Genomic DNA, 27205 nt, shown 5'->3' with positions numbered 1-27205 from the left:
TTCTGCACTACCCTGGTGAAGTGGGCTAGCAAAAGGATCTGAGTCCTCGCTCCCACTTCCTTTATCCAGAGGCCTCCCTGCCCTTGAGGACTCCCCGTCCACTCTCCTGTCTGGCAGAGTCCTCTTAATCCCAACAAGGCTGGGCCCAGGATTCCTGGGGGGCTCGACCCCCAACCCTGCTGTGGTCACCTAGGACAGGGGCTAGGGTGTTCCCACTCCGGGGTACTCTCTCTGCACTGGGCACTTCTCTGACCCACTGACCAGTACATACAAGTTAAAGCAAATGCAAGTTATTTAATCAACAATTAATTTTTAAAAGAGTAAGGAAAAAGGGGGAAGGTTAAAGGGAACACATCACCCCGCTCTGTGGCAGGGAACATCACAAACAGCGTCTCTGGAATGTCAGGGCAGTTCATAGTCTGTTCCTTGTAAGTCCCAGGCCTCCTGCTCAGGCCCTGGCTGTGCTGCAGGGGTGCTGTCCTGCTCTGGTTGTGGCCACACGCTCTCAGGCTCTAAGTGGTAGGAACCTTCTTCCCAGTGTCGCCCCCGCCCTGTCGGGATTATGATCCACGCCTGGCCTGCAGAGCCTTTTGGCTGAGATGTCTCCCTGTGCTGGGCCTGCTGCCCAGCGTCTCCCTCGGTCTCCCCAGCTGCTCACTGCACCCAGCTCCGGACTGCTCCAGCCCCAGCTGCACCACGCTGTCTCTGCACGGCTGCTGCTGCTGGCTCTGCCTCCAGCTCCTTGGGCTGTTTTTTTGGCCCCTCTGCCTCTGGTTGCTACAGCTCTGCTCCCAGGACAGGGTCTGCTCTCTCTGGGCTGCTTTTCTGGTCCCTCTGGATCTGGCACAGCTCTGCTCCCCAGCTCAGCTTGGACCCCTGCTTTCTCCTTAGCTTGGCCCCACTCTGTCTGACCCAGGCAAATCCAGCTCACACTGGAGGACAGGACCTCCCTGGCCTCCTGACTCCCTGATTAGCCTGCCTGCCCTGTCATTCAGGCTGACCTGGAGCATTGGCCTCTCCCCATTGTTCCTGGGGGCTGTCAGTCTCAGGTCCTGATTCCCCATCGATCCTTCCCCCTTTTTAGTACTGGGAGCTAACCAACCAAAACACCCCCACTGAATGTTAGTAAGGGGGCAACAGTCCCCTTACATTAAGCTTCCTAAATGTGAATTAGGTGAAAGCACTTCCCTGGCCCTGCAAAAGTGTCCACGCTACACCCCAGGCATGAGGGTTGGGTGTCGCAAAAGACAAGAACTGATCCAGACCTTCCTTTACCCAAAATTCAAACAAAAGCTCTTGCTGTGGAAGCTCTCTCATTTTTTTAAGCACCAGCACAAGTGTCATTAATGGGAATTAATAATGAATGTATCTGAATGTGGAAGCCAGAGGGCAGCAGTTTTGTGTTATATACGGAGGTGAGAGTAGAGAGGCGGAGTGTCCTTTGGTGGGTTCTGCCTGTAATCCTTCAGAGACACATATTGAAGGACCATGACCAGAGTACCACTGGCTGGAGCTCCTTATCTTCCTCTCCACAGGAACTGAAGGACAAGCTCTGACTACAGAATAAGGAGAGTAGAAAGAAGAACATAAAGGAGTCTACTCTGAATAGAAGACAGAGGCAGTATATAATTGGAACTGGTTACCAACACCACAGAAATGCTCAGCCACACAAGCCCTGTCTCCCTACACAATGCTCACCTTTGGAATGGAACACGTGCAATGAAAGACCAACTTCAGGCTCAACCTCCCACATGCTGAACAGTTTATTTCCTTGTCTACCATTATGTCCTCCTCCCGACTTAGCCCTTGCCTCCTTGGCCTCAGTTAGTCAGCCTCAGAAGAACTAATATTCAGCCTACAGACCAAGGAGACTCCTACCATTCAAATGTGCTAACGCTTGAGGGAGGAAAGAAGTGTGTGCACATTGTACTGGAAGGTGGAACGAATCCACTTCTATGCTGCTTGGATAGTTTCAAAAGGATTTCAAGGCCCTGTCCTGCCTTCATCAAGGAAAGTCTTTCCCGACAGGCATTGGGGCTCACTGCACTGCGCATTCCCCTGGATATCTTACTCCTAAAGCTCAGCCCTAGAAGAGGGACCCAGGAATATCCACTCAGAGCAACGATCCAGCTAGCCTGCTCCCTAATACTGAAGGAGGCCAAAGTATGTTGCTGAATGAGGCCAACAATTGAGTCACCGTAAATAGAGACGTGGGGACTTGGTAATCAATTTGACTGTCACAATCAAAGTCAAAGGGCTTGCTACGGCTGACATGAAAACTAATTGGAATTGGGCCATTGAGTTCAATAGGAGCAGGACCAGAAGATGTTAACGTCAAAAATGCGTCAGTTGTTCCATTTCAGTATATTTGATGCAACACTCATGTCACATGTCACATCCTTCGCATGTGGCAGTGGAAACATCACTGCAAAACAGCATGCTGGATGACATCCTCCCCCAACTCTACATGCCACTTAGCATTCTCAAAGTATAGCATGGAGCTCGTACTTTCCATTGATTGCAATGTATTTGCCTCCCCATCTGCTCCTATAGCGATAAAATCAAAGAGCCGCTGCTGTCAAAGCTGCCATCTCCAGTGTAGTATAGCCACATCGTCCCTTTAGGCTACAGCCTTGTTCCAAACACCAAAGCATTGCTCAAGGTAAAGTCCCATGGGTGTCAAACCTCAGCCGACAGTGCACGATAACTGTGCCTTAGAGTTAAGAAAAGAGACCTCTGGGTTCCTAAGAACTGGCTACACTATTGTACACTGACTGTTGGGAAAGGAGGTGCTTTCTTGCATGCTAGCAATGACTGTGATATGGCCCTAGTGCAAAGAGGCGAACCTGCTCTCTCTTACGATGGGAGACCAGACAAAATGAAAGTGGTGGCTTCCCCTAATTGTTGCACCCAGTGGGGAGGCCAGTAAGTCAAAGTGATCCTACTAGACAAGAGTTAATAGGTCAGAACTTTCTGTTAGTCTGTCCCTGTAAAATGACCAAGGCAACAGCTGCTTCTGGCATTCCTGACTTCCAGGATAACATGTGCTTTGTAGTAACACAAAGTCCCGTGGTTCCATAGTAAGCTCCATGAACCTATATAACAGAGGAGAAATCTTCTCCCACATGAAGTGAAGGGTTGGAAAAAAGAACTACAGAAACCAAGATTCCTATGTAAATGTGGTTGGACTTAGCCTACCACAGAAAGGAAGGTTACTGGAAGACTTTGCTCTGCTGTGTAATTTCATCCTTTAGAACCAAATTATAGTAACTGCGGACATTCCACTAGCTGTGGGCTAATGATGGGAAAAGGCCACTCTAGCCAGTGCATGCTGGGAGAAAGTAGAGTGAGAGGCATAGGTTTGTAACCAGCTTTTACAGAACAGCAAGCCTAACTCTTCTGGTATAGCACCGTGTTACCAAACAGGGGCTCACGGTGTGCTCTGTTTCTAAGGAGAATGGGAATAATATGGCCTTCTGATGGCTGATTTTTTTGTTTTGTTTGGTAAGGTGAATTTAATGCTGGTGACAAGTACCAGTCTGATACCTTGGAGACCTTGAGAACAGAGACAGAGCAGCTGAAGCAAGGCAATCGCATGTACGTGCTCAGAGTCCTTCACCAATCACACTATCCCTGTCCAAGAGGGGCGAACACTAAGATAGTTCAGTCTCCATGGCCTGTTTGCTCCTCAACTTCTGTGTTTGCTTAGTGTCAGTTGTAATTGTGATGTAGATCACTGGCCATTGAGTTCACTCATACAGGCATATTCTCAGGGCCTGGTGGCTCATGGTTACACAAAGTGCCCTGAGCATTCCCCTAAACTTCAGAAGGCTTGTCATACCATGTTATTAATGTAAGCCATTCCGGCACATCAGCATATCCTTCCCTAACACTCATTTCCACAGTGTGGCAAGGAACACAGCTTCCTTCATGGAAGAAGGGGCGGTGCCTGTCTTTCAAAGGAGATGCAAAACCAAAGTACTAACTGCACATACTCATAAAACATCCAGTGATGCTGTAGGAATAGAGCTGCTTTGTAGGAGTTGGGGCCAAAGCCAACATGGCTAATTATGTATTGCCTAACAAAAATTGCTCCTGTATTTTCAACTGGATACAGGATCCTTTAGTTCCTGTCCTAAACTGTAACATAGTGTTGCTGTGTGCGGGTAAACAGATGCCACCTTCCACCCCAGAGGCAGCTGCTTTTCATAGATGGGTGAAGTTATCCCTGTATAACTCCCCAGGTAAATGCAGGCTGCTTCCACAGACTAGCTAGGTACCCAGGAACAGACTTTAGCCCCCAGGTTGTAACAGTGGAAGCTTTGAGTCCTTCTGTCTGAAAGATGGTAAAGCAGGTCATCACATCTTGCATTTTCTAGTTACATCCCCTTCTTTTTGAAGGCAAGAGAAAGGGATTAATGCAATATTTGCTTTTTAGCCCACGTGGTTCATTCCGTTAGTGTCTGCCCCATTTACCATTGTTGCTGCTGAACAGCTGTCTGGATTACATCCCCTTTGTTGAAAGAAGCCCTGAAATGCTTTACAGACAGGCATCAGTAGCCATTTGTTTGGATTGAAGGAACATGCACGCTTTTAATTGTTCACGGCAAAGACAGCCTTTTAATTACTTCAATTAACAGAGAGAAGAACGCCAGTTAGCTCTCGTTATACAAAAGGTGTCCACAACGTCATTAAAACAGGATTTACAAGTGTCATAACTCCCAGCAGCATAGTCAACAACACAGGCAATCATTACAACTGAGCACCGAGGGAGAGGAGGAATAAAACCATGAAGGAATGGAAGGAAAAGAAAAGAGGATGAAAAGAAGAGGGTGGGGGGAAAAAAAAGAAACTTCATTCTTCTTTTCCAATCTAAATTGATTTTATTCTACAAAATGCTACTCAGTTAAAATTGTAAAAGCAAAACTGTTTTAATATGTTTTCTTTCATAGCAGCAAGCTTTCTCTAACAAGCTTTTTGTTTTAGTGCAAATACTGTAGGCCTGTATTACAGTAAAATAACAAGAACAGAAAAGAGACAACACCAGAGAGATTGCTTCAGAGCCAAGATTTTCCATGATCGCAAGAACTATACAAAGATCAAAATGAGCAAAGGGTCCCCATTTAGCAGTCACCTTTAAGAACCTTCTTGATAGAAATTATTTCACCCCAGACAAAAAGAAAAAAAAATCATTATCTAAACTTTTGAGGGGGGCGGGGGGGAGATAATGGTGCCCCAAACATACACAGATCTCCATAGATTTATATGAATCTTTGGGGCCTGATTCCAGTTTCTCTCACACCAGTTTTACATGAGCGTAACTCCACTTATTCCCTTTTCAGAGGAGTTACTCCTGATTTACACACATGCAAATGGAATCAGAATCAGGCCGTTTTCTTCAAGGATCTTAAAGTAGACTTCAGTTGACACTAGTAACTTATCGCTCTACTAAAGATGCACTATCCCTTATTGATGTTACTTTGAACTACACAGTATATCTAAATATATACACATTTTATCCTCTCATTGAGCTAAAACAATCAGATACCTATTTTCTACACATTTTTAATATCAAGTAACCACAAACAAGAAAGTGGAGTAACCCTTTAATCATACAGTGTGGGAGGAGAACAATTTAAGTAGAACAGGACAGGATTTTATTATTATTTTGTACTCAGATTTGTCCCCAGCCCCAGCTATTGTTCACAAAGGAGTGATAATGCATCTTTAGAAACAAATATCTCTTTATACATTTTATACAGACAAGAAAAAAATAAATTCAGGAATCTTTTTTTTTCCTTTTTAAGTAAAGAAAAAAGCATTATTAACCAGCAAAACCAGACAATTGAAGTATTTTTAATGCTCTCATTATTATATCCAGGTCTGGAACAGAAAAAGAGATGTAAACATGATAAATAAATAAGAAATAAAATGTAAATTGTTCCCTCCTTTCTTAAAATGTTTGATCTGGCCTTTCTGATGAGAATGATCTTGTAATGGTCGTGGAAATTATTATTTTAAGACATTTCAGAATTCTGCTTTAGAGTTGGAAAAAACCAAACCAAAACAGGAACATGAGTTGGGAGGATGTTAAATTAATGGTGGGCAGATCTGTTGGAGCAGACACAAAATGTTTGCCTGCCAATAAATAATGAGATACTAGGCTTTTTTAGGATGAAGGCCAGGTAGATCATACATACAGAAAGCAGCAAAATTAAGGGTTCAAATGAACTTAATAGATCATTTAAATAATATTAAAACAAACAAACAAACAAAAAAACCTATTGGCCCCCAGCAGGTTGGTCCCTGGCCTACCACTCCTCAGCTTTCAGACTAGTCAGCCCCCTCACCAAAGAGGAAGGAATAGATAGGGGCCATGCCAGAACTGGGTGGGGTGGTAAATGGGGGTGAAATCAGCATGAGAAAAGCACATGGAGGTTGAAAGAATGTTTCCTTTGATTTAGCTGCTGTTGCTCCTCCAGTTCAGGAGTGATTTACTCTAAACGTGTGCTCAGGTGCTTTACTGAGCTGGGGCCAAACACTAGAGGACTGATCCAAAGCCTGTTGAAGTCAAGGGAAAGATGTCCAGGGATTTACAGAGCCTTTGGATCAGAGCCGAGTTGCAGTATGTCCCCAACCACAAACAGAACATTTGAAGACATTGCACATTTAGGAATCACCACGACATAGGTGTGATGGAGATTCCTGGTTGCAAAATGGTGCAGCATGTCACTATCTGAAAGAGGGCAGGTGAAACGGACACTGGTAAAAGATGAATCCAGAGCCAGCTCACAGCAGCAGAGAGGTCATGCTGTGTCTGATTTGCAACAGAGTAAGCAAAGCCAAGGCTACCTACCATTCCACTCAAGTGGAATGCACAAGCCCTGTGGCCTAACAGAGGTTCTTAATCTGGGATTCCCTGAAGGGTTTCGGGGGCAAAGCAAGCAGGTGGAAAAGGCTGCAGAGCTTCTGGGTTTTCCCCTCTTGCTTTTTGTTTGTTTGTTTGAATTTATAAGATACACAGCTATAAAAACTGTCTGTCACAACTGACAAGTTGTCCAAGGTATTTTCAGTTATTAGAAAAGGGTTCCTCTGCTTCTGATGGTCACAAACACACTGCCTAAGGGGTCACCACTCAGCAGGGATGCCGCTGCCTCAGGCTCAGCTCTGAAGTGCTCACTGAAAGATCAAAACAAGGGGAACAGTGAGGGCAGGAGGAAGGTGAGCACCAGCGAGGAGGTTGGGGGTACGTCTACACTACCTGCCGGATCGGCGGGTAGTGATCGAGCTATCGGGGATCGATTTATCATGTCTAGTGTAGACATGATAAATCGATCCCTGATCGCTCTGCCGTCGACTCCTGTACTCCACCGCGGCGAGAGGTGGAAGCGGAGTTGATGGGGGAGCGGCAGCAGTCGACCCCACGCCGTAAGAATGCAAGGTAAGTCCACCTAAGATGCGTCGACTTCAGCTACGCTATTCTCGTAGCTGAAGTTGCGTATCTTAGGTCGATTCCCCCCTTCTCCCCCAGTGTAGACCAGGCCTTGGGCTCCTTTGGGTAACATCTCAATGAATTAGGCTTAAAGAGGAGCCTGGTTCTCCCTTGGATCTAGCCCATGTCACAGAGATGAGGAGTTGGGTTCTATGGCTTGGAGGAGAGACAGAGACAGGTCAGAAGGGACCATCATGATCATCTAGTCTGACCTCCTCATTTCAGGTCACAGAATCTCACCTGTAATAGACCCCTAACCTCTGGCTGAGTTACTGAAGTCTCAAATCACGGTTTAAAGACTTCAAGTTACAGAGAATTCACCATTTAAACTTGTTTAAACCTGCAAGTGACCTGTGCCCCATGCTGCAGAGGAAGGCCCAATAAGTTTAGGCTCAAACTTGCCCAATTAAGCAGAAGAGGATCTGATATCTGGAGGGGGGGAAATACTTGAGACATCCAGATAGACCAGATGTGAAAAAATAATTTCTCATTTCTGGGACTAACTCTTGTTGGCTGGCAATAGAGGTTTTTATAGGCAGCGGAAAGGACACTTGAAAATTTCTTTCAGAAACATTCTATTTTGCTACCCCAATTACCCACAAAAGCTGGCCAGGTCTTCCACTCTTGGACAGATTTCTCACCACCCTTCCACACTAATGAAAAGGACTGTCTGATCCCAAATCAAATAGATAGCTGATAGGATTGTGAGCCTCACCTGAAGTTACATTAGAAGAAGGGACAAGTTATTTTTCAAGACACCACAATTTCAGTTTGGTACTAAGGAGACTTAGAAGAGCCTTTTGTTCGCACGCTACCAGTTTTGTAATCCTCAGAAATCTGGGTAAACAGGTACCTACTCAGTTCTTAATGGGTATGCTAATCATGAATTAATTCTAGGGAGGTTCCTGCAGAAAAGTGGATCAGGTCAACTGGCCCAGGGAGAAATTACATGCGTTTAGGAGTCACCGCTTGTTAATATTATCTTCTGCCCTGCATGAGTGGAAATGAAACATAGGAGACATTTTACTGAGTGACCCTAGATTTGTGATTTACATCAGCCAAAATGAGCATCTGGTAAACTGAGGGAAAAAAAGGACAGAAGCCACAGTTTATCTTGAAGTCACACTTTTTAGCTAAAAAAAATATTAAAAACAATCTTCGCTGGGCAACTTACTGAAAAATGTTTAAAATCATTTACCTTTATTTCTATTAATCAGTTAAGTTTTGCACTTCAACTAAGGACAATTAAACTAACTGGTTAGTTTCACGTTTGGTTCTCTGGCACGAGCATAAAGTAGGGAATGTTCCAATAATTAAGAAAGAACAGGATCAATGAATTTCAGTTTCATGAACAATTCACTAAAACATTTCTGTTCCTGGCAAGTTTTGTACGTGTGGGTTTGGTTTGGTTTGGTTTGAAAGAAAACCTACATTCAGACAGTATCCCTTTAAACCTGATACAAGCAACTAAGCAACAGTGAGGGTTTGTTAGAATCCACGATTGCTACGTAAAAGCCCAATCCTCTGAGGTGCTGAGTACCGTTAAATCCCAATAGAGACCGTAGGATCCGAGGTTGCTTATCATCTCACAGGATTGGGCCCTAAAATAGAACACTGCCCCAAAGATTTCTCCATAGCCTAGCCTAATTCAGAACATATCCAGATTTCGGTTGATAAACCTAAGAAGATTATACCCCACACAATTAGATATGCTGACACAGCAGCTTCAACGGGCTTAAATGAATGGAGGTTCTCTTTGAATGCACTGAAAGGAGCTCTCAGCTACTACAAAAGGAGCCTGATCCAACCCCCATGCACTCATCTTGCAAAAACCTACAATGCACCGGAGCAAGGTTTCTAACCGCCATTGACCTGCAGTAGGAGTTGGACTTGGCTCCAGAGGAGTTGAGGTTAAACATATCATTGTCAGTAGTGAACGTTAATTTTAAATGGCCATGCCCATTGTGTGCATTCTGCACTGTCAGCTGAGACCCTGTGTAGGAGAAGACAGAGGACCCACTGTTAGGAGCAGAGGCTCTGCTTGTCTTGAACACCAGAATTAAAAATCCCCCAATCCAGCAAGTGTCAAAATACAACAGGGGCCAGGAATCAAGGCACAGTGACACAGACAAGGAAAGACAACAGAGATGCAAACTGCATTGAGTGGAATCAGCATCTGAGTCAGGCACACTGAGAGGAGGAGCAGGATGCATTGCATCCAAGATGGCAGGTAGCCAGGGTGAAGGAAACAAAGGATCCACCAGCAGATTTGACAAACACTAATTACAGGAGAAATGCTGCCAAAGACACCGGCTAGTGGAAACAGACTCTGGTATCCTATCAGCTACCGGGGCATCACTCTGGGTCCCATTACTAGGCATTTTGCTAACCTGGCCTTTGCAGCATGGGGAGAGGGGGACAAAATATCCATCTCATATCCTCCAACTCCTCCAAACAAATCTTCCCCTCAGTTCATGGCCACTTGCCACTGAGCTCATGGGCTATTGACTTACAAGTGCTACCCCTGTGACCAAGCATTTGTGACTCCTCCCAATGCTCCCCACCTTGACAACAGCAAGAATTTCCCACAGCTCCTTCCGCCGTCATCATCATCATCAGCAAACAAAGATCATAACAAGCCTTTAGAGTGGATATCGACTAGATGAAATGTCATGGTATCAGTGAGAGAGAGAGATCAACCAACCAGAATGAACTAAGCACAGAATGTAACTAATCAGATCAGTTCACAAAGGAAAGGGGTGACTAGTGATTTTCTGCAGCTCGCCTCCAGTCCTGGCCAAGCGTGTTTCCCAAGTCCATTAAAACACACAAAGAGGTTTACATAGGCAGCTCCTCCAGAGGGGAGATTCCCCTCTCCAGATGTACTGGGCGTGTCATTTCCACCATCACCATTTCTGCTTTCATGGAGTTTACCTTTGTTCTTGTTCTTCCTGCTCAAGGAGGCTCTTGGAGCCACATTTCCCCTTTTCTTGCTCTTGCTGCCCTTGTGCTTGAACGCCCTTGTGCCAGTCTTTAATCCTGTGGAGGAGGTTCCCCCCACCCCCACAGTCCTGGGTGGGAATGTAACACACTGGCAAATGAGGGACACGGGGTGGGGGTTACAAGGCCAACAGGGTTGGAGAGTTCAAGGAATCTGAGGACTGGTCACCACTGCTGCTACTTCTCCGGTGAGCTTTGGAGCATGACTCCGAAGGGGAGAGAGGAGACTCCTGATCCAGCACGCTGGGGTACGTGAAGACCAGGTTGGAGGTGCCAGGAGTGATGGCAGGTGTCGAGGTCACCACAATGGGAGTGTTGAGTGGCTCCTCCCCATAAAACCCCCCTGCAATGCTGATGGGCTTAATGACAGACCTCTGAGCTTTGTCGAGGCCCAAAGAGGAGGATGGGATCTCTTCTTCCACCGGCTCCTGCTTCACCACCACTGCTCCACTCACTCCAGTCCGGATCGTCTGGAGGCTGTGAGATGGTGGGGTGCGACGCTCCTCGGGGCTGATTTTGCACACAGGGCCATGAGCCACCAGCATGAACTCCAGCTTATCCTTCTCTTTCTGGAGTTCAGCAATCTCCTTCTGCAGCACTGATTTCTCTTCCTCCAGCTCCTCCGTTTCCTGCAGACCGAGGAGAAATTAATAAATATGACAGCCTACGCTAGGGGAGAGAGCGGTGGGCAAAGTCAGAGCCTTATCAGAATGTGCTAAGCACAGAGAGAAGCTGAGCAGATATGCTGCATACCCCTCTCAGAGACCATCTACGAGCAGTAAGAAACATGGCAACCCTTTGGGGTCTACCACTTAGGCAGTACCAAACACACTCCTTCAGAGCCAGTCAAACAAAAAATGTCCCCCTGGGACCTCAGAGACTGCTGGGGTGCTCCACTGCAGAAAGGACCAGCAATGAATGGGTATTAGGGGAAATTACAAACAATGACGCATGGCGTCCAGGGTGCAGCAGTACAAGTTATGAACAACATTGCATGTTAAGGAAAAAAACTTACAGCCACTTCACCTGGCACATTTCAAACACTCAAAACTGCCTTGGGCATTCAGCCTAATCTAAAGGGGTTCCACTGGACTGAGTTTCCATTCCTGGGTCCATGCTCATCCCCAGCCAGCTGTCCCCTTTAGGTGCTATCCCAGCTAGGCACCAATAACCCTGTGAAGAGACCCTTGTGGAAATTCCAGCTGGCTCCTAATCACTGCAGTAGGCAACTAGGTTCTGGGGCAGAACAAGTGATGTATTGGTCCTCATATGAAAACCAAAGTATCTTAGGCACTTGTATGGCCCCCATTATTATTGTATCTGAACACCTCACCATCTTTAATGTTTTTATCCTCATAACACCCCTCTGAGGCAGGGTAGAGCTGTTATCCCATTTTACAACACTGGACCATCCTACCTTTCCAGGGGACCTGTAGAAAGATCTATCTGAGTATACAGGGAGTTGCACTAGGGGAAATGTGATTGGTTTAACCTATTCAATTACTTCAGCGTGAATTAACACAAACAAATCATATTATGTAAAGGGAAAATCTACACTGACAATCAAGCACTGAAAAGAGGTGGGGTTTGGAGGGTGTGACAGTGAAACAACTATATAGGCTTATAACTTGGGCAAACAACAAGAGAGTTGTGCGGGGAGGGGCACATGGGTGCAAGTGTAATACTCCCCACATAGGTTGTCAGTAGGCTTTGAACCCAGGATATTGAGCATCAGAGCACATAACTACCACATGAGCTAAGGGAGCGACTTCACTAGCTGATAGCAGTAGGAAGCAGTGATTTTTGAGCCTGACTTGAACCAGCCACTGAAAGGGCATGTGCTACATACTTTGCAGTAGATTTGTGTCACCCACCAGCAGGAGGAGAGGCATGGTTTAGAGTGATCCGAGGGGTATAGAACCAGAAGGGGAGAGATGCGTGCAGAGTACTTACCGCCTGGAGTTTCTCTGTTAGCTCTCGACGCCTGTTACGGCACTTAGCAGCTGCCAGCTTGTTCCTCTCTCTTCGGATCCTTCGCTTCTCCTCTTCCTCAGGTGACAGCTGTAGGCACATACCAAACAAGCTCAAAACCAAACCACAAGATCTGAGCAAATCCTTCCTTGCACTTTGTGAACAACAGTTCACCACAGAGCAAAAAGGGCCTGATTCTGCAAGGTGCTGCGCACTCTCAACTCCCATGGAGGTCGCTGGAAGATGAAGGTGCTCAGCATCTCTCCTAGGATTGGCTCCATAATGAAGAGGGTCGAAGTAGAGAGGGGCGCGACAGGACTGTGCAAGAGGACAGTGAATCTGCAGCCAAGGCCAAGCAGACAATGGGTGGCACATAAAGCAAAACCAGAGCAAAATGTTGTAAGCGCCTCTTTCTTGAAACAACATATCTGCTTCTTTCCACACAAGCACGGTCATTAACCTGAAGGTCAGGGACCAGATCCTCAGTGGGTGCAAATCAAAGTAGCATTATTGAAGTCGATGGAGCTATGCTAATCTACACCAGCTGAGGATCTGGCCCCAGATTTCCAAGCACTAGCCAAGATAACACACTGTACTTCCTGTATCTGCAGGCAACCATCCAGCAACATAAAAAGACCCACAGGGCAGATTCTGTTCTCTCAGAAGCCCATGGAGTGACACTGTTGTAAATCCAAAGTACTCAAGGGCAGCAGATGACCAGCAGTGTCCAGTCACATCAGGCTCAAAAGTCTAGGTTTTGGAACAACGTTTGCAAAATCTCACAGTAACAGAAATGCTTCCATCGCTATAGATACCAGGCCAGCTCCTCAGCTGATGTAAACCAGCACACTGAATGAACCCCATGTGGCTACCTAGACTTACAACAACTGATGATCCGGCCCACCGTTTTTAAATTCCAATGCAAACTAGATTTTTGTTTGGATTTTATCACTCCCGTGCAGGGTTCACAACTAGAACATGAGAAGCAAAGAGACACTGGGCCAGATCCTCAGCTGGTGTGCATCGACACAGCTCCACTGACTTCAGACATGCTCTGCAACTTTAAACCAGTAAGGATTAGTCCAACTGATTAGAAACAAAACTGAAACAGACTAATGTGGTGTTAAGGTCCAAGCTGATCTAATGCAAAAAAATAAACTGCCAACAAATAATGAAAGCATTTTGTTCAATTAAAAAAAAAAAAAAAAGCTTTCAGTTTTAATACCTTAGGGCTGTGAACAAGCTAGTCATCGCTTTCATTATCTGTTCTTGTTTATGGTTTTTTACTCTGCCTAACTTCATTCTGGGGTTTTATTTATTTATATATTTTGTTGCAATCATTCCCGTTTCAGTACATTCATTTTAATCTGCGTGTTTGCCCCCCGTCCCCGATCCCATTGTGCTTTTGCTCTTTTATTAGCTTTATACATTTCTGTGATTTTTATTTTGATTGCACATACATGAATATTTATTGTGTATAAAATGGGCATGTATGTCTGTGCATACAATATATACAGCTTATATGGCCCCTGCTCAGCAGAGCCCTAAAGCACATGCTTAAATTGTTAGCTGACCTGGGGCCTATGGATGGGATTCTCAAAAGCACCAATGGGATTTAGCAGCACAAGTCCCACTAAAACAGGTTTCAGACCAAAATTTTCTTGCCAGTAACTTCAATTCTGTTTAATGATCTGACTCAGGTTGCCACTTTAACAAGTCCCATGAACAACCACGACTGGTGACACCTCAGGCCCTAATCTGGCACAGAATATTTGCATATGCGTAACATTAACTGGGGCCTAAAAAGAGGAACAGTCCTTGGTGTTTTAAAGGAGTCCAGTTATTCATTGTTTGTACCCCTTTCGTATTAATTCTGCGTGAATAGGCTAGTAGATGGGTTTGCCAGCAGAAGCAGTCACCAAAACAGCCTATTTTCAGCAAATATTATAGAATAGTCTCAGAAAATGAATTCTGAATGCAATTCATGAGCCCCCACATCAGAAATCTGATCCTAGGAGTCCCATTCAGCTCATCAGGTACCGAACACAGCATACGTCTAATCAGCACAGCTTGAATCGGAAGGACCCACAATGAATCGCTCACAAACAAGCCACAGGCCAGGAATTACTGGCCGGCATTCTTCAGGAAATAAAGTCAAACAACAATCAAACTGGAGGATATTGGGATCTCTTCACGGCCAATTTGTGAACGCAGAGGCAACGTTTGCCATACAAATTATTTGTTGCTAATTATTCCTCTGGTTCCAGTGCCAGCTTTACTCCACTTTAGACAACAGAGCATTGGACCCAGTGAAAGCGAGGGGAATCCACCCTTGTGCAGGGGGCCAGCACAAGACCTATGCACCGCTTTACTCTGAACAGAGGATCGGGCTCTTCTTGAGCAAACACATACTTATAAAAATAGGGCTTAAAAATGGAACTGTGTTAGCCCTCTGCACCAAGGGGATTTTCATTCACTATGAGCAATGTTAACCCCTTGTCTGCCTTTGAGATCTCAAAAAAACAGACAGGCTACAATAGTCAGACTGAAAATCAAAATGGATGATGTGGAAGTAAAAGCAAGGCTTAGTGTTTTATTAAAAACAGACCTTGTGCAATACCCATCTAATCTGCTGGCCAGGTGCAGTGTCCCATTGCATTTCTCTGCAAAGGCCTGCACAACTGCGGCTTCAGAGTCACACAGGGCGATCCAGGTTATTTCTAGTTTCTTTAGAAGTGAATTTTGCACTAATGGAAGGCACTGGTTTGACCGCCCTGGTGGCTGGAGTCCACTATTAACCCACATAACAGGTACAGTGTGGACAGTGGAAGTCCAAGCTTGCCCACACCAGCCATATTAATGTCCCTCTGAGCAGCAAAGCCCTGGGCAAAACGAGCTCAGTTTACAAGATCATTCAGTCCTTGCTCAGACTGCCACCAAGGGATTGGATATTGTTGGGTTTGTGAAGTGGACACCTACCCACTAGGAAATAGACTTAGATCTCCAGCCACCCACTACGCAGGCGGCTCTTTTTAATAAGCATATGTTTGTGCAGTAAAAGCCTCCCACATCACAGTTCTGGTTAGTTTCATGCTCATGCCAGCACACAACACTGGAATCAGAGTGGGACCAGCTAGCCGGGGAGCGCACTGGAAAAGGAAGGAATTGGCCCAGAGGAGAAGGGATGGCGTGGCACTCCAGCAGGGTCAGCCCTCCCTCCTCGAATCCCCGGGTATTTTCTTAAGCAGATTGTGTAAAACTCAGCGGTTCCGAGGTTTTCTTCTATTTGAGGCCCCAGCCAAATAAACTCAAACTGAAACCCAGTCTAGACTACAGAGTTTCACCTGGTTTTGATGTGAAGCCACAGATCGGCCCAGACTTGAGGAAGCCTTTGAGGGAGCTTGGCTGAATTACAACTTGTAATGATCTCACAGCAATAAAATTGCCTCCTTTCGTGTGATATTCTGAGGGACCTGAAAGGCCTTTATAAAGTAAGGGCCAGCCCTGGATGGCAGGGTGGAAAGGAGTGTGATCAGAGTGTGCTGTGCTCTGGAGCTGATTGAACAGTCCTTAAGGGTCACTGTAACCACAGGGCTGCTCTAACTGGTACTCCTAGGACGGAGGAAGTGGAAACGTGACTGAAAGCCACCTATCTCCCCATCTCTCACACACACACACAGGATGCTAAGCAGCGTTCAGGCATACCTGAGGATCTGTCCCTAGGAATTAATTCACCTACAACCAAAATGCAGCCACCCCTGAAAAGGAAACCTGGCAGCTATTTAACAAAGCACCATAACACCACGTATCAAATTGAGGACAGGAAGTGAAGAATATGTTACTCATTGAAAAATGCAACGAGGGGGGAATTTTAGGGAGACAAAATAATCAGCCAAATAGAATTAAGTTGGCCATAGAGGGATTAAAACCCTCTTACTCTTGCAAAAGGTGCCATGGGATCCTTGTAAAGCCCCAAGTTGTCAGGGCCTTGGTTTTTACGCATCACCCAAAAGAAAGCCCTTCCAGCAACACAATACCAAGCTGGGATGGGTATCAGTCAGTTTCAGACCAAGAGCACTACCTACTGAATCACCAGCCCTATTACTTGCAGCACCTAAGGTTGTCTTGCAGCTATACCCAAACACCAGCTATACCCCAAACTGCTTAGCTTGCAAGTTAGGATGAGGCATTCTATCCACCATGGTTACCTGCTCATCTCTTCTCCTCCTGCCCACTGTGGTCCCAATAGTTTTAATGACACCAGGTCTCTGAAGGGCCGTATGTCCACCAACTGAAGACAAGTTGGGCAGAGGGTGGCTGTAGGGATGTGAGCGAGAGTAGGGACTCGACATGGAGGTGATCACTGTGGGCTGGACCATCCACTGCAGGTCTTGGCTGGTTGTTATGGCATTAATGGTGGGGATAAAAGCACTGCCTGATCCTGGCATATCTATCCGGAATTTCTAGAAGGAGACAAAAAAAAGGGAGAGAGAGATCAGTACATGCACAATATTGATGTCTAAGCAGAAACAAGTGGAGAAGGAGATTCACTGGGAGAATCTAAGCAGGTACCAGAATCAGGACATAAACACCTGAAGCAGATGGACTCAGTGACCCATCGATATACAGATGGCATGGAAAGCTACGCCCTTCCACAAGCAGACAGCCTGGTGTGGCAACCAGCAGAACAGGCTTCAGCATCTGGCACTTGCCCCATACATGCCATTTAGTTTCCATGCAGAATAGCCTGTGTTTGCACTTGTTCCTGAGGAGTGGATGGGACGGAGAGCACCTGCACAGACAGCACACGCCCTGTGCACCTTCTGGTACTTGAACAAAAACTAAAAGCCTCACAGTGGGAGCCTATCATGTTGAAGGATCTATGTTGTTCTGATGTGTGAAGTGAAGGGCCTTTTCGCTTGTCACAATGATTATTTGTACCTCTTGATGCCATTCTGCTCTGGTGCAATTTGGTTTTACTTCACTCCTGAATGAGACTCACTGCCAAGCAACCTCTTCTTCCCCGCCCCCAATCCCAAAGCAACTCCTTCCCTCTCCCCTCCAATCCCACTCCTGCCAAAGAAACTCCTCTCTTTCCCATAATACACTTGCCCTCCCTGCAAACAGTGCAAAGTATGTTATATAGAACATTCACCCCACACAGCAAGTCATGGCCAAGTCTAAAAGGGGAATTGAGGAGTTTCTAGAAAAATACTTCCCCATCAATCCAGAAAAAAGGAAGAGAAATTTCAGCCATAAACACCAGCACATAGTTCACTGGAACCTTTTTACGGGGGATCTGTTCTGCCCCTATAACACGGGAGCTTTGGCCAAAGGATATGGCTCTATGAATGAAAGGTTTGTATAGAGAATTGCAGTGATAACAGAGAGAGACAACACAACAATTCAGGGCTTCATTATGTGGAACCATGCTCACCACAAACAGGTTCTAGGGTATAATGTGAAATGCCCAGCTCTGGGACAGTTATGTGCATGTTTACATATTTTAAATGCAGCCTATAAAATGTGTTTCAGGATTCAGACTGGACAAGTTCCTTGCAGCTCTTGGCATTGTCTAGACAAAACAAGGCAGCAGTAAAACCAAGACAGTAGGTAATGATCTCCTCCATAAAACTTGTACACCTGGTTTCAGTCAGACTTAAGTAAATCCACCTGGATAATTTGCTGGCACTAAACAACTAGGAAAACAATGATGTGTCCAGGAGGGGGAAGCATGAGAGAAAGAATGCTTTTGTCTAGAAAGAGATCCTTTCAGGAGACACTCAAAGGTTAGATTAGGTTTTAAAGACATGTCTTGCACCACCAACATTCTGAACTTTGAATACAGAAGTGACAATAGACTTTTAGGACCAGAGGTGAGAACTATCAGCCAACAACAGTTTGTGGCCCTTGAAATGATCCTGTGCAAATGCACATCCTTAGGTCAATTAAATGACATCACAGGAGCCAGAAAACTGGAGCAATGGGAAATCACCACCACCATGACCCCGATTCAAGAGAGTACTTAAGCATTAAGGATGATCTTGAAGTTAAGCATGTGCTTAAGTGTTTTCCTAAATCAAGATCTATAAAAATAATTTTCCAGATTTTTACAGGACCAGAACTTTAGCCATTGGACTCTGTGTGTGTAACATTGGCCCAAATTCCTGATGACTTCAATGCAACCAGAATTGAGCCCAAAAGAGCCACCTGAAACACAGAAAAATTCCAATTTAAAGCATCAGACAGCCCTAAACTAAGGAGGAAAGTTAGGAGAAAAAATGAGTGAATCGGTTAAGGGAGGGAATGTAAGAATGAACCTGTCCCCTGATATCAAACCTTCAGCAAAAGCCCCACCAGAACCTTAGGTCCTTCTATACTGCCTCTTCATGGCTCCTATAAAGGAGTTTGCTGAAAATAGCTATACGTGCCACTCCTCTCTCCCCCTGTTCTCCAACAAGGTAAGCTATGCTTTTAGTACAGGACAGGATGTCTTCATGTCTCCACATTATATAGTGTAACTAGTGCTGGGATGAGATAGAGGAAAAATTACATTAAGGTCATAAAGAGGGAGCATGAGCTAGTGTAGCGGTTAAAGAACAGCTGTGAGAGTCAGGAGATCTGGGTTCCACTTCAAACTCTGCTACTGATTTCCTGTGTGATCTTTGCCTTTCTGTGCTACAGCTCCCCCTCTCTTTAAAGAGGGGAATAATTATTCTTACCGTCTTCACCTGTGTGTTGTGAGGCCAAATTAACCATTGCAAAATGTGTTGACAGCCCTGTATGGAAAGTACTATAGATATGAAAAATTATCATTCAGGAGAGCTTATTGCAAACCTAAGGGTAATGACCCTTGCAGTGACATACATCCTCACCTTCAACTCCTCATAACCAGGAAGGAGTTCACATCTGACAGGTCATAAAAATTATAATAATCACCAAATTATCTGGATGAAGGGTCAGATACTAACTTCTCCCAATCCATTAAGAGATGAAGATCAGGCCCTATGTCAATGGAAAGGTCACGGCCCTTAGATTTGCAATCACGTCTTCCATTTGATCTAGGACCCTGCTATCACATGGAATGAGTTCTTCTCAACACACCTATTCCTGGCAGTGGTAACAGTGGCAAAGGCAACCAGCTCAGGGGGCCAGTAACAAGATAAAGGCATCTATACAGGGTTAAGGCAGGGTTCTGTCTTGTAGATGGAGCTTTAACTGCATCCCTGGATTGTGCTAAAGCCTTGGACATTCCATCTGTAAACCTAGGATATTAGCCTTTGTGCCCAGACAAAATTGTCTATGACAGGCTTAGAGGCAGAAGGAAACACCTCTAGTTTCTGCCGGGACTCGTGTCCTCCTTTGCTCTAGCCTCCTTCCTAATCCCTTAAAATGGCTTCAGAAAATTTCTGCTGAGACAGGCAACTCTGAAAGGTGTCAGTAAAAATCCTCCGTTATTATTCTCCTTTCGCCATCTAACTAATTACAGGATGTGTCACTTATCACAAGACTGTCTTAAAAGACGCTCCACTATGACTCATGTTAGATCTCTAAACCGAATGCACAATTACCTACTATATGTAACCGTGGTCATTTCCACATTCTGCTTGGTGCTCAAGGGGCCATGATCCCCATGGTGGCAACTCTCTCCTGCCCATCTCGATCAACTCACCTGCTTTACAATTCAGACACTGCACTGCCATTCACTTTCCCTTACAAAAATGATAGGAGGCCCCAAGCCCTTTGCCACTGGAACGCCACAGTGGTTACCTATAAGGCTCCCAATATGCTTCCAGGTCTAATCCACTGTGATACCATAGTTTTCAGTGGCAGGTTCTGACCTGCTCCACCTCCTTTTGAAGTTCATTGGGTGCCAATTTGTTCCCCTCACCTAGCAGGCCTGCATAATCTTGCCCTCACCTGTATCTCAGCTCATTCCCCGAAGTCCTTTTACTGCTCTTCCCAGCTCTATTTCTCCTTTCCCCACAATCAGCTTTGTACCTTCCATCATGCTGGCCCTTATTCCTGGAACACTCTCCCGACCCTCATCCACCAAGTCCCTCCTCCCTTAGCCCCCCCTTCCTTCAAATCCCACTTTATAGCCTCCTGCATTCATCTCCTCAGCAGTAATCCCCACACCCACCCTCTCCTGATTGGTTGTTTTATGTTTTATTTAGATTGCAAGTCCTTTGGTGTCTATGTTTCTGAAGTGCCATGGAGATTCAGGGCACTATATACAATGTTCAGCAATAGTAAAATGGTAATGCTGCACACTTTAGATCTCCACACCCCGCTCTGGAACGTACAACTACTGCAACACTGCAGAGCCATCGCCCTAGCACAGCCCCAAGCAACATGCAGATCAAGATACCATCACATTCCCTGGTAAAAGACAAACGCGCCTCTAGCTTTCCCATTGCTTCCAAAAGGGCTGAGGTCTGTTCCCAGTATAATCTAAAACATGGGACTGGGTAATGGCCTCCCATGCTTCATCTCCCAGGGACATGCCAAAGATAATGAATTAAATCTTGCCACAAAATGCAAAGGGATGGGCTAGATCAGTGGGTCACAAAGACCCGTATATATACCAGCAACGGTGTGATATTTCAGGCTGATGGGACTGCACTTTCCCTTCCTCATCTTCATGGGGCGCTTCCGTGCTGCTCCAAGTGAGTCACTGCTGCCCATGAACCCAAGAAAGGTTGATCCCCTCCAACCCAAATGATCCTATAACAAATAAATGGCTCAATATTGCAAGCTTTTCTCATGCAAGTAGTTTCCTTGCAGGTCAGACACTGCAGTGGGATAATATGTAGGAGGAAATCTTCCAGTCTGAAAGAGCAAATATATTATCCTCATTAAATTCTACGTTCACCACAAGGCAAGTTTGTTATTAGGTATAGAATATTTTACATAACATTAAAAAACATCACAGCTCTGCATTGTAAGGATAGAACAGTTAAAAGGCATCAAAGTTTTGGCTCAGAAAGACTATTTCCACTGAAACGTGACTGATGCAGCCTTCCTTGCTTCTGAAGAAGAAAGATTCAAAAGAAAACTTTGCAAGTTGTGTATTTTATGTTGTAATAAAACTGCTGATTTCCATAGTACAGAATCAGTGGAACCGACCAATTCCTAAAACAGAGGTGAGGCTTCTGTTTGATCCTAATCTACAAAATCTGCAAGGATCAAGGGGAAAGAAGACACACAAGCTTCTTGAGACATGTCCCAGATTTTTAAAGAAAACACTTATGTACTTTTTTCAGAGTAACAGCCATGTTAGTCTGTATTCGCAAAAAGAAAAGGAGTACTTGTGGCACCTTAGAGACTAACCAATTTATTTGAGCATAAGCTTTCGTGATGCATCCGATGAAGTGAGCTGTAGCTCACGAAAGCTTATGCTCAAATAAATTGGTTAGTCTCTAAGGTGCCACAAGTACTCCTTTTCTTTTTACTTATGTACTTATTAAGCCAATTTCCTGATCTAAGACCTAATAAGATAGTAACCTTAGAAACTATATTCTGGCATCAATATCAAACACACACACACTCTCTCTTGCCGTTTGAAAGAAAAACAACAAGGGAAAAAAAAATAAAACCAGCTCATTTTATTTAGACTTCATTAACTCACACATTCTACACAGCCAATCAATGTGTCACAGCCTCTGCAAAATTCACTTGATCTACTGTGTGTATTGAATTTGAAAGATACAAAACAAAAACAAACCAAGAGCGCCAAGCTATCCAAGCATGTTCAATTTCTCAACCCCCTTCTCTCCTCCCTCCTCCTCACATTTACTGAAAGTGAGTAAATCATCTGATTCCAAACTACAATCCCTGGAAGCATTCCTACTGGGATTATCCTACAGAGGGCACCAACGAGGTATATTTGGAGCGAGCTGGGAAACTTTTGAGTCATTTCTGGTAAAAGTTCTTTGATGTGAGGAATGTCACAGGCTGGTACTGTTGGCAAAGTTTAATATAGGGCGATTTTTAAAAAATGATCCTATGACTTCTTGATGCGTCTCCCACGCTTCCAGTTAATTTGCACAAATTATGCAAGAAATAATAATAACTGGGGGGAGGAGGGGAGATGAAGCAACCCTGGTGGGGGAAAAAAAGGGAGAGAGAAAGAAGAGAGTGAGAGAGAAGGCCAGCTGATGTAAACAAGTTATGAAATAACATAGGTTTGTGTAACTGGCCCGATTGCGTAATGCTTTCCACAGAAGCCATGGCTTTAGTTTATGCAGGCACATAAGCCTTTCTGAAGTGTTTTCCTAGGAAAACTAAAAGGAAAGAGTCCCCTTTATAAAAAACAAACAAACAAAAAAACGACCAGCCTTCAGGTTCATGTAGTCACGCAACTTCAACAGGAAATATCTTCCATTCTTCTAGTTCCAATATTATGGGAGACCAGAAGCTTGCAACAAGAAAAGTTATCTCAAAAATGTAACTAGATCCCATGAGCTCTGTAAGAGCTTGCATCCTGAGGGCCAAGAGAACAGGAAAACTGAACAGTAAATACCAACAAGCCGCAATCAGCAAGCTGAGGAATGTCTGAATACCAGAAGAGAGCAAAAATATCACTCCCTAGGTACGTAGAAAGCCTGGCCGATACAAAAACACATTCCATCCTCACAGACAGACACTATTAAAAAAGGGGGAGTGGGCACGCTCTACTGAAATTCTTTAAACACCTTCCAAATCAAATAAAGTCTACTTAAAAAGATTCCATATATTTTAACTCCCTTGCAATAAAGGACCTTGAGACTGAGTATCACAGGACCTATTAGGGTAATAGCATATAGATGTCAAGGAAGTAATGCTGTTTTGGTTCAGCTCACAAAACAGCTTGTCTACTTGGGAGAAGATGGTGGAGGAGGGAAGAGCTTTTAACTAAAACAAGACAGGAGAGAGCTTCACAGATTTTTTTTTATTATTTTTTAGTAAGTTACCTTGAGGATTCCTTGGCATGAAAAGCAACTGTAAACTATTATTGCTGAAAGGTACCAAATAACAAAGTAAGATTTCCATACTATTATTAATTGCAAAATCTATGTGCATATTACACCAGGCTGTGAATTAGCCAACACTTGTTTTCTGCTTAGCCAATGATTATCCTCTCCCTATGAGTGGATGGATTTTTTTTTAAAGCTATTCTTTCTTCCTTTCAGTGCTTTTTACACTAAAAAACGGGAAAACTACTTCAGTGAGGTAGGTGAAAAGCCCCAAATAGAACTGTGACCCAAAGACCATGTAATGTTCTTTCCAAATTTTTATTTACAAATAATAGTAATAACATAATAATAATATTAATAAATAATAATAATAATAATCATAACGAGTCTAAGCCTCTGGATTGTATTTACCTACCTATAGGAATTGGAGCTAGATACCAGGTTTGTGTTCAGTGATACAATCTGAGTTATCTGAGCAGAAAACAGAAAGTCCTCTTTTCCAGGAAAGTTTGTGAAGCAGAGGAGCATTCCCACCTTTGTCTTAAAACTATTGGTCTACTTAGAAATTCATCTCTTATCTACAGGCTTTGGGAGCAATTTGAAAGCAGACTGATGAGATTAAGGTGTGATACTCTTGTGTAAAGATCACAGACCCACCTCTGCACTTTTTATTCGGGCAAGCTGCCTAGGGATGTCAGGATCAGACCCTATTTCCTGGTGTCCTGTCTCCCATCAAGATTCTGAAATGTCATTGATAATAGGTGGCATTTTGAAATAAACGGTAGTAACTAGCACCATTTCACTTGGGTTAAATGTTTAGTAGAATTCCTACAGAGCTGGCAGTATTTCAGGTTACACTGCATTCCCTTCACTTTCCAAGGATAAATAAAAGTCAGGGATTCTGACTTCCAAGTGTTCAGTGCCTGTCTGATGACATCTGCCATGTCTGTAGGTATGCTCAGCTAGCACATGGGATAAGTATAGAAAAGAACACTATTTTAGTGGAAAGCAGAGTAAGAGTTGATATTTTTAGCACCGTGAAACATTTCCTATAAGAAGTAATGCAAATTCATTGCATACACTCAAAGATGCACATAAGGTGCAGAGCAGCAGTCAGACAGTATATGCACAACATACTGCATGTATTTATATATAAACACATACACATTTCCATACACAGAGACAAATTGGGTGAAAGTCATTTTAATACGCTCTCTTTTTTTTGTAATTACTCCCACTAGGAAATCCACCAGGAATCTACACACACAGCCTCCAATCCCCAAACTGGCATACAACGAAAGTATATGCGTTACAGTCTCCCTCCCTCTCTCTCTCTCTCTCTCTCACACACACACACGTTGCTTCTTTCAGCCCCAAATTAACTCCAGCAGAGGACAGCAGAACCCACGATGAGTGACTGACCCAGTAATGTCGCGGCGGCGGCAGCACCAGGGTGTGTGTTTTCAGCACAGACCCCGCTGCCCCCCTGACAGCAACTGGATCCTGGAGACGGTAATTTCAAGAGGAAATATAAAGCAACACGTAAACACTCACACGCTAAACACTTAGCTGCACTGGCGATTAAACGTTGCCTTTCTCTCCTGACCTGGCGTCCTGTAAATCCGTAGATTAGATTCCTCATTATTTACGCTCACACAAAACCGCCCAAACTCTTGCAAAGACAAAAGTTGTTTTCCCCCCTCCTTTTAAGGTGTGGACTCGAAATGGATTTGGAGCGCCAAAGGATAGGCAGCACCTATTATTTCCCTAATCTCCAACTAGGCAGAGGTTTGATAAAGGCGCTCAGAAAGTGGACTGGGTGTGGCAAGTGAATTTTACTATTTGGTTAAGCAGATTTCTTTTGAAGCATCTTAGAGGAAAATGGCCCACAAAAGCACAATATAACAAGGATATTACAGACACAGAGATGTTATACACAGCCACCCTACATTATTTAATCCTGTCTGAAGCGGAGACCTGGTCTCAAAGTAAAGCTCTTGGTGTGCAAAGTGGAAGACAGAATTGTGTTACCTACTGTCCTTGGGTCCCACAGCAGAGGGTGCTCAGATGATCAAAAATAAAGATGCACTGAAGGGGGGGTGGGGGGGGGAGAAGCTTTGATCATGTCAGTTGCATGGCAAGGTGCCTGTGACCGCCCCTACCTGTTGTGCGGTGCCGCTGGAGTAAGTCTCTGGGTGGCCTGGAGAGCCGCTGCTGCCCCTGGAGGAGGTATCAAAGTTCCCGGGATAGTCGTGGTACATGATCCGAGGTAGAAGCCGGAGAGAAACACAATGTATTTTCCTTCACACACACACACGCTCTATTTCTCCGCCTCTCTCGCCTGATTTTTATTTTCAGCCTTCCAACTGCGCTCCGTAAAGATCTGGGGGTTGTTTGTTTGTTTAAATAAAGAGTTAAAAATAAAGCCCTTTCCTCAACTTTTTCCGCCACTCAAGACTGGGGGAAAATAATATTTCCCACCTCACAAAATAGAGCCACTCTCTCTAATCCCAGAGGTCTTTGGTGCACTCAGGAAAAAAAAATGTGGATTTAAAATGTGCCGCAAAAAAAGTGTAAATTAGACGTCTCTCTTTGTTTTAAAGTCTCTTGCTGTCTTAAAATCTGTTACATTTGCTCTGAAGAAGAGAAAGGGGAGGGGAAAAAGACCTAACCACACACACTCAAAACGCGTGTGTCTATTGCCCTTCTTCAGACTTCCTGTGAATATTTGTTCTGGTTTCAACGCTCCTCTGGCTCTGTAGTTTTCAGTCAAGAGGCTCTTTGCTTCCTATTTAATTAAGTCCTTTATAAAAGTGCCAGTTCCCTGCTCTAACCGAACTGGGTGACTCAGTCCAGGATTTTAGCCTCTTGATTTTTTTTAAACCCCCTTAATTATTGATCTGTACACTCGCTGCCTGCCAGCCTCCGCCCGCGTGAGTCTCTCTCTTCTCTTCTCCCCCCGGGTCGCCTGCCCCCCTTTCTGTCTGTCTGTCTGTGAGTCTCTCTGGTATCTCGTTCTCTGAGCTCCTTTGCTCTCCCTGGATGAGTCAGTGCAATGGCATTAGTTCAACTCCACACTCTTATTATCCATCCCCTCCTCTGAGAGCTGTACCATGTGGAGTCACACACGTCAAACTCCCAGCTCGCCAAACCCCACTTTGCAAGGGGGAGCCTCCCACCTGGCAGGGGGAGGGGGAAATTCACCCCGCCCATTTAATCCGATTTGGCCAAACCCAGCCCGCCGCCTGCAAACCAATCTCAGAGCCCTGCAGGGCGGGACGGCACAATCCCCTGTGCGGCGGGGGAGCAGCCCCGGGCCCCGCGCGCCTGATTTGTTACTGGCAGAGCCCGCCCCTTCCCCCCCTCACTGGCGGCCTTTAGTCTGTTCCATTGGCGCACGTTGCCAAAGATGGTCATTTGCGTTATCCGACGCCAGCCCGGGTTTCCTTGGTTAGGATGACGCGGCCCGAGAGGGATTCCCTACTCGCTCGCACCAGATCGGCTCCGCTTAAAGGGGAACCGGATCAGAAAAGTGGAGAGAGAGAGAAGCGGAGATTCGAGTTCCTCCTGAACGCGCACCTGGCTGTGTGATACCGGGGAAGGCGGGGGCTGGATCCACAATTACCCCGGCGCTGGCTTTCCAGTGCGGGGAGGGGGGTGGGGGGAGTGTGCAATTGGATCCAGAGTTGTCCTTGCAACGGGGGAGTGGGGAGAGCTGGATCCAGATGCTGGCTTTGCACCGCGGGGGAAGCTGGATCCAGGGGCTGGCTTTGCAGCCCTGCCT

The 27205-nt window shown here is 45.1% G+C and overlaps 1 protein-coding gene across 1 annotated transcript; it reads right to left on the bottom strand.

The window, feature by feature from the left end:
* Positions 1–4632: 4632 nt before the first annotated feature.
* FOSL2 (FOS like 2, AP-1 transcription factor subunit) lies at positions 4633–26560 on the bottom strand. Its single transcript, XM_074949132.1, has 4 exons — positions 25584–26560; positions 16672–16926; positions 12446–12553; positions 4633–11121 (listed from the first exon to the last, which is right to left on the bottom strand). Exons 1-4 carry the CDS (start codon positions 25680–25682, stop codon positions 10612–10614), a joined length of 972 nt encoding a protein of 323 aa, XP_074805233.1. The 5' UTR covers positions 25683–26560; the 3' UTR covers positions 4633–10611.
* Positions 26561–27205: the final 645 nt, after the last annotated feature.

The sequence above is a fragment of the Natator depressus genome, chromosome 3 (assembly GCF_965152275.1).
Source record: "Natator depressus isolate rNatDep1 chromosome 3, rNatDep2.hap1, whole genome shotgun sequence".
NCBI lineage: Eukaryota > Metazoa > Chordata > Testudines > Cheloniidae > Natator > Natator depressus.
This window is presented reverse-complemented; position numbering and strand designations above follow the sequence as displayed.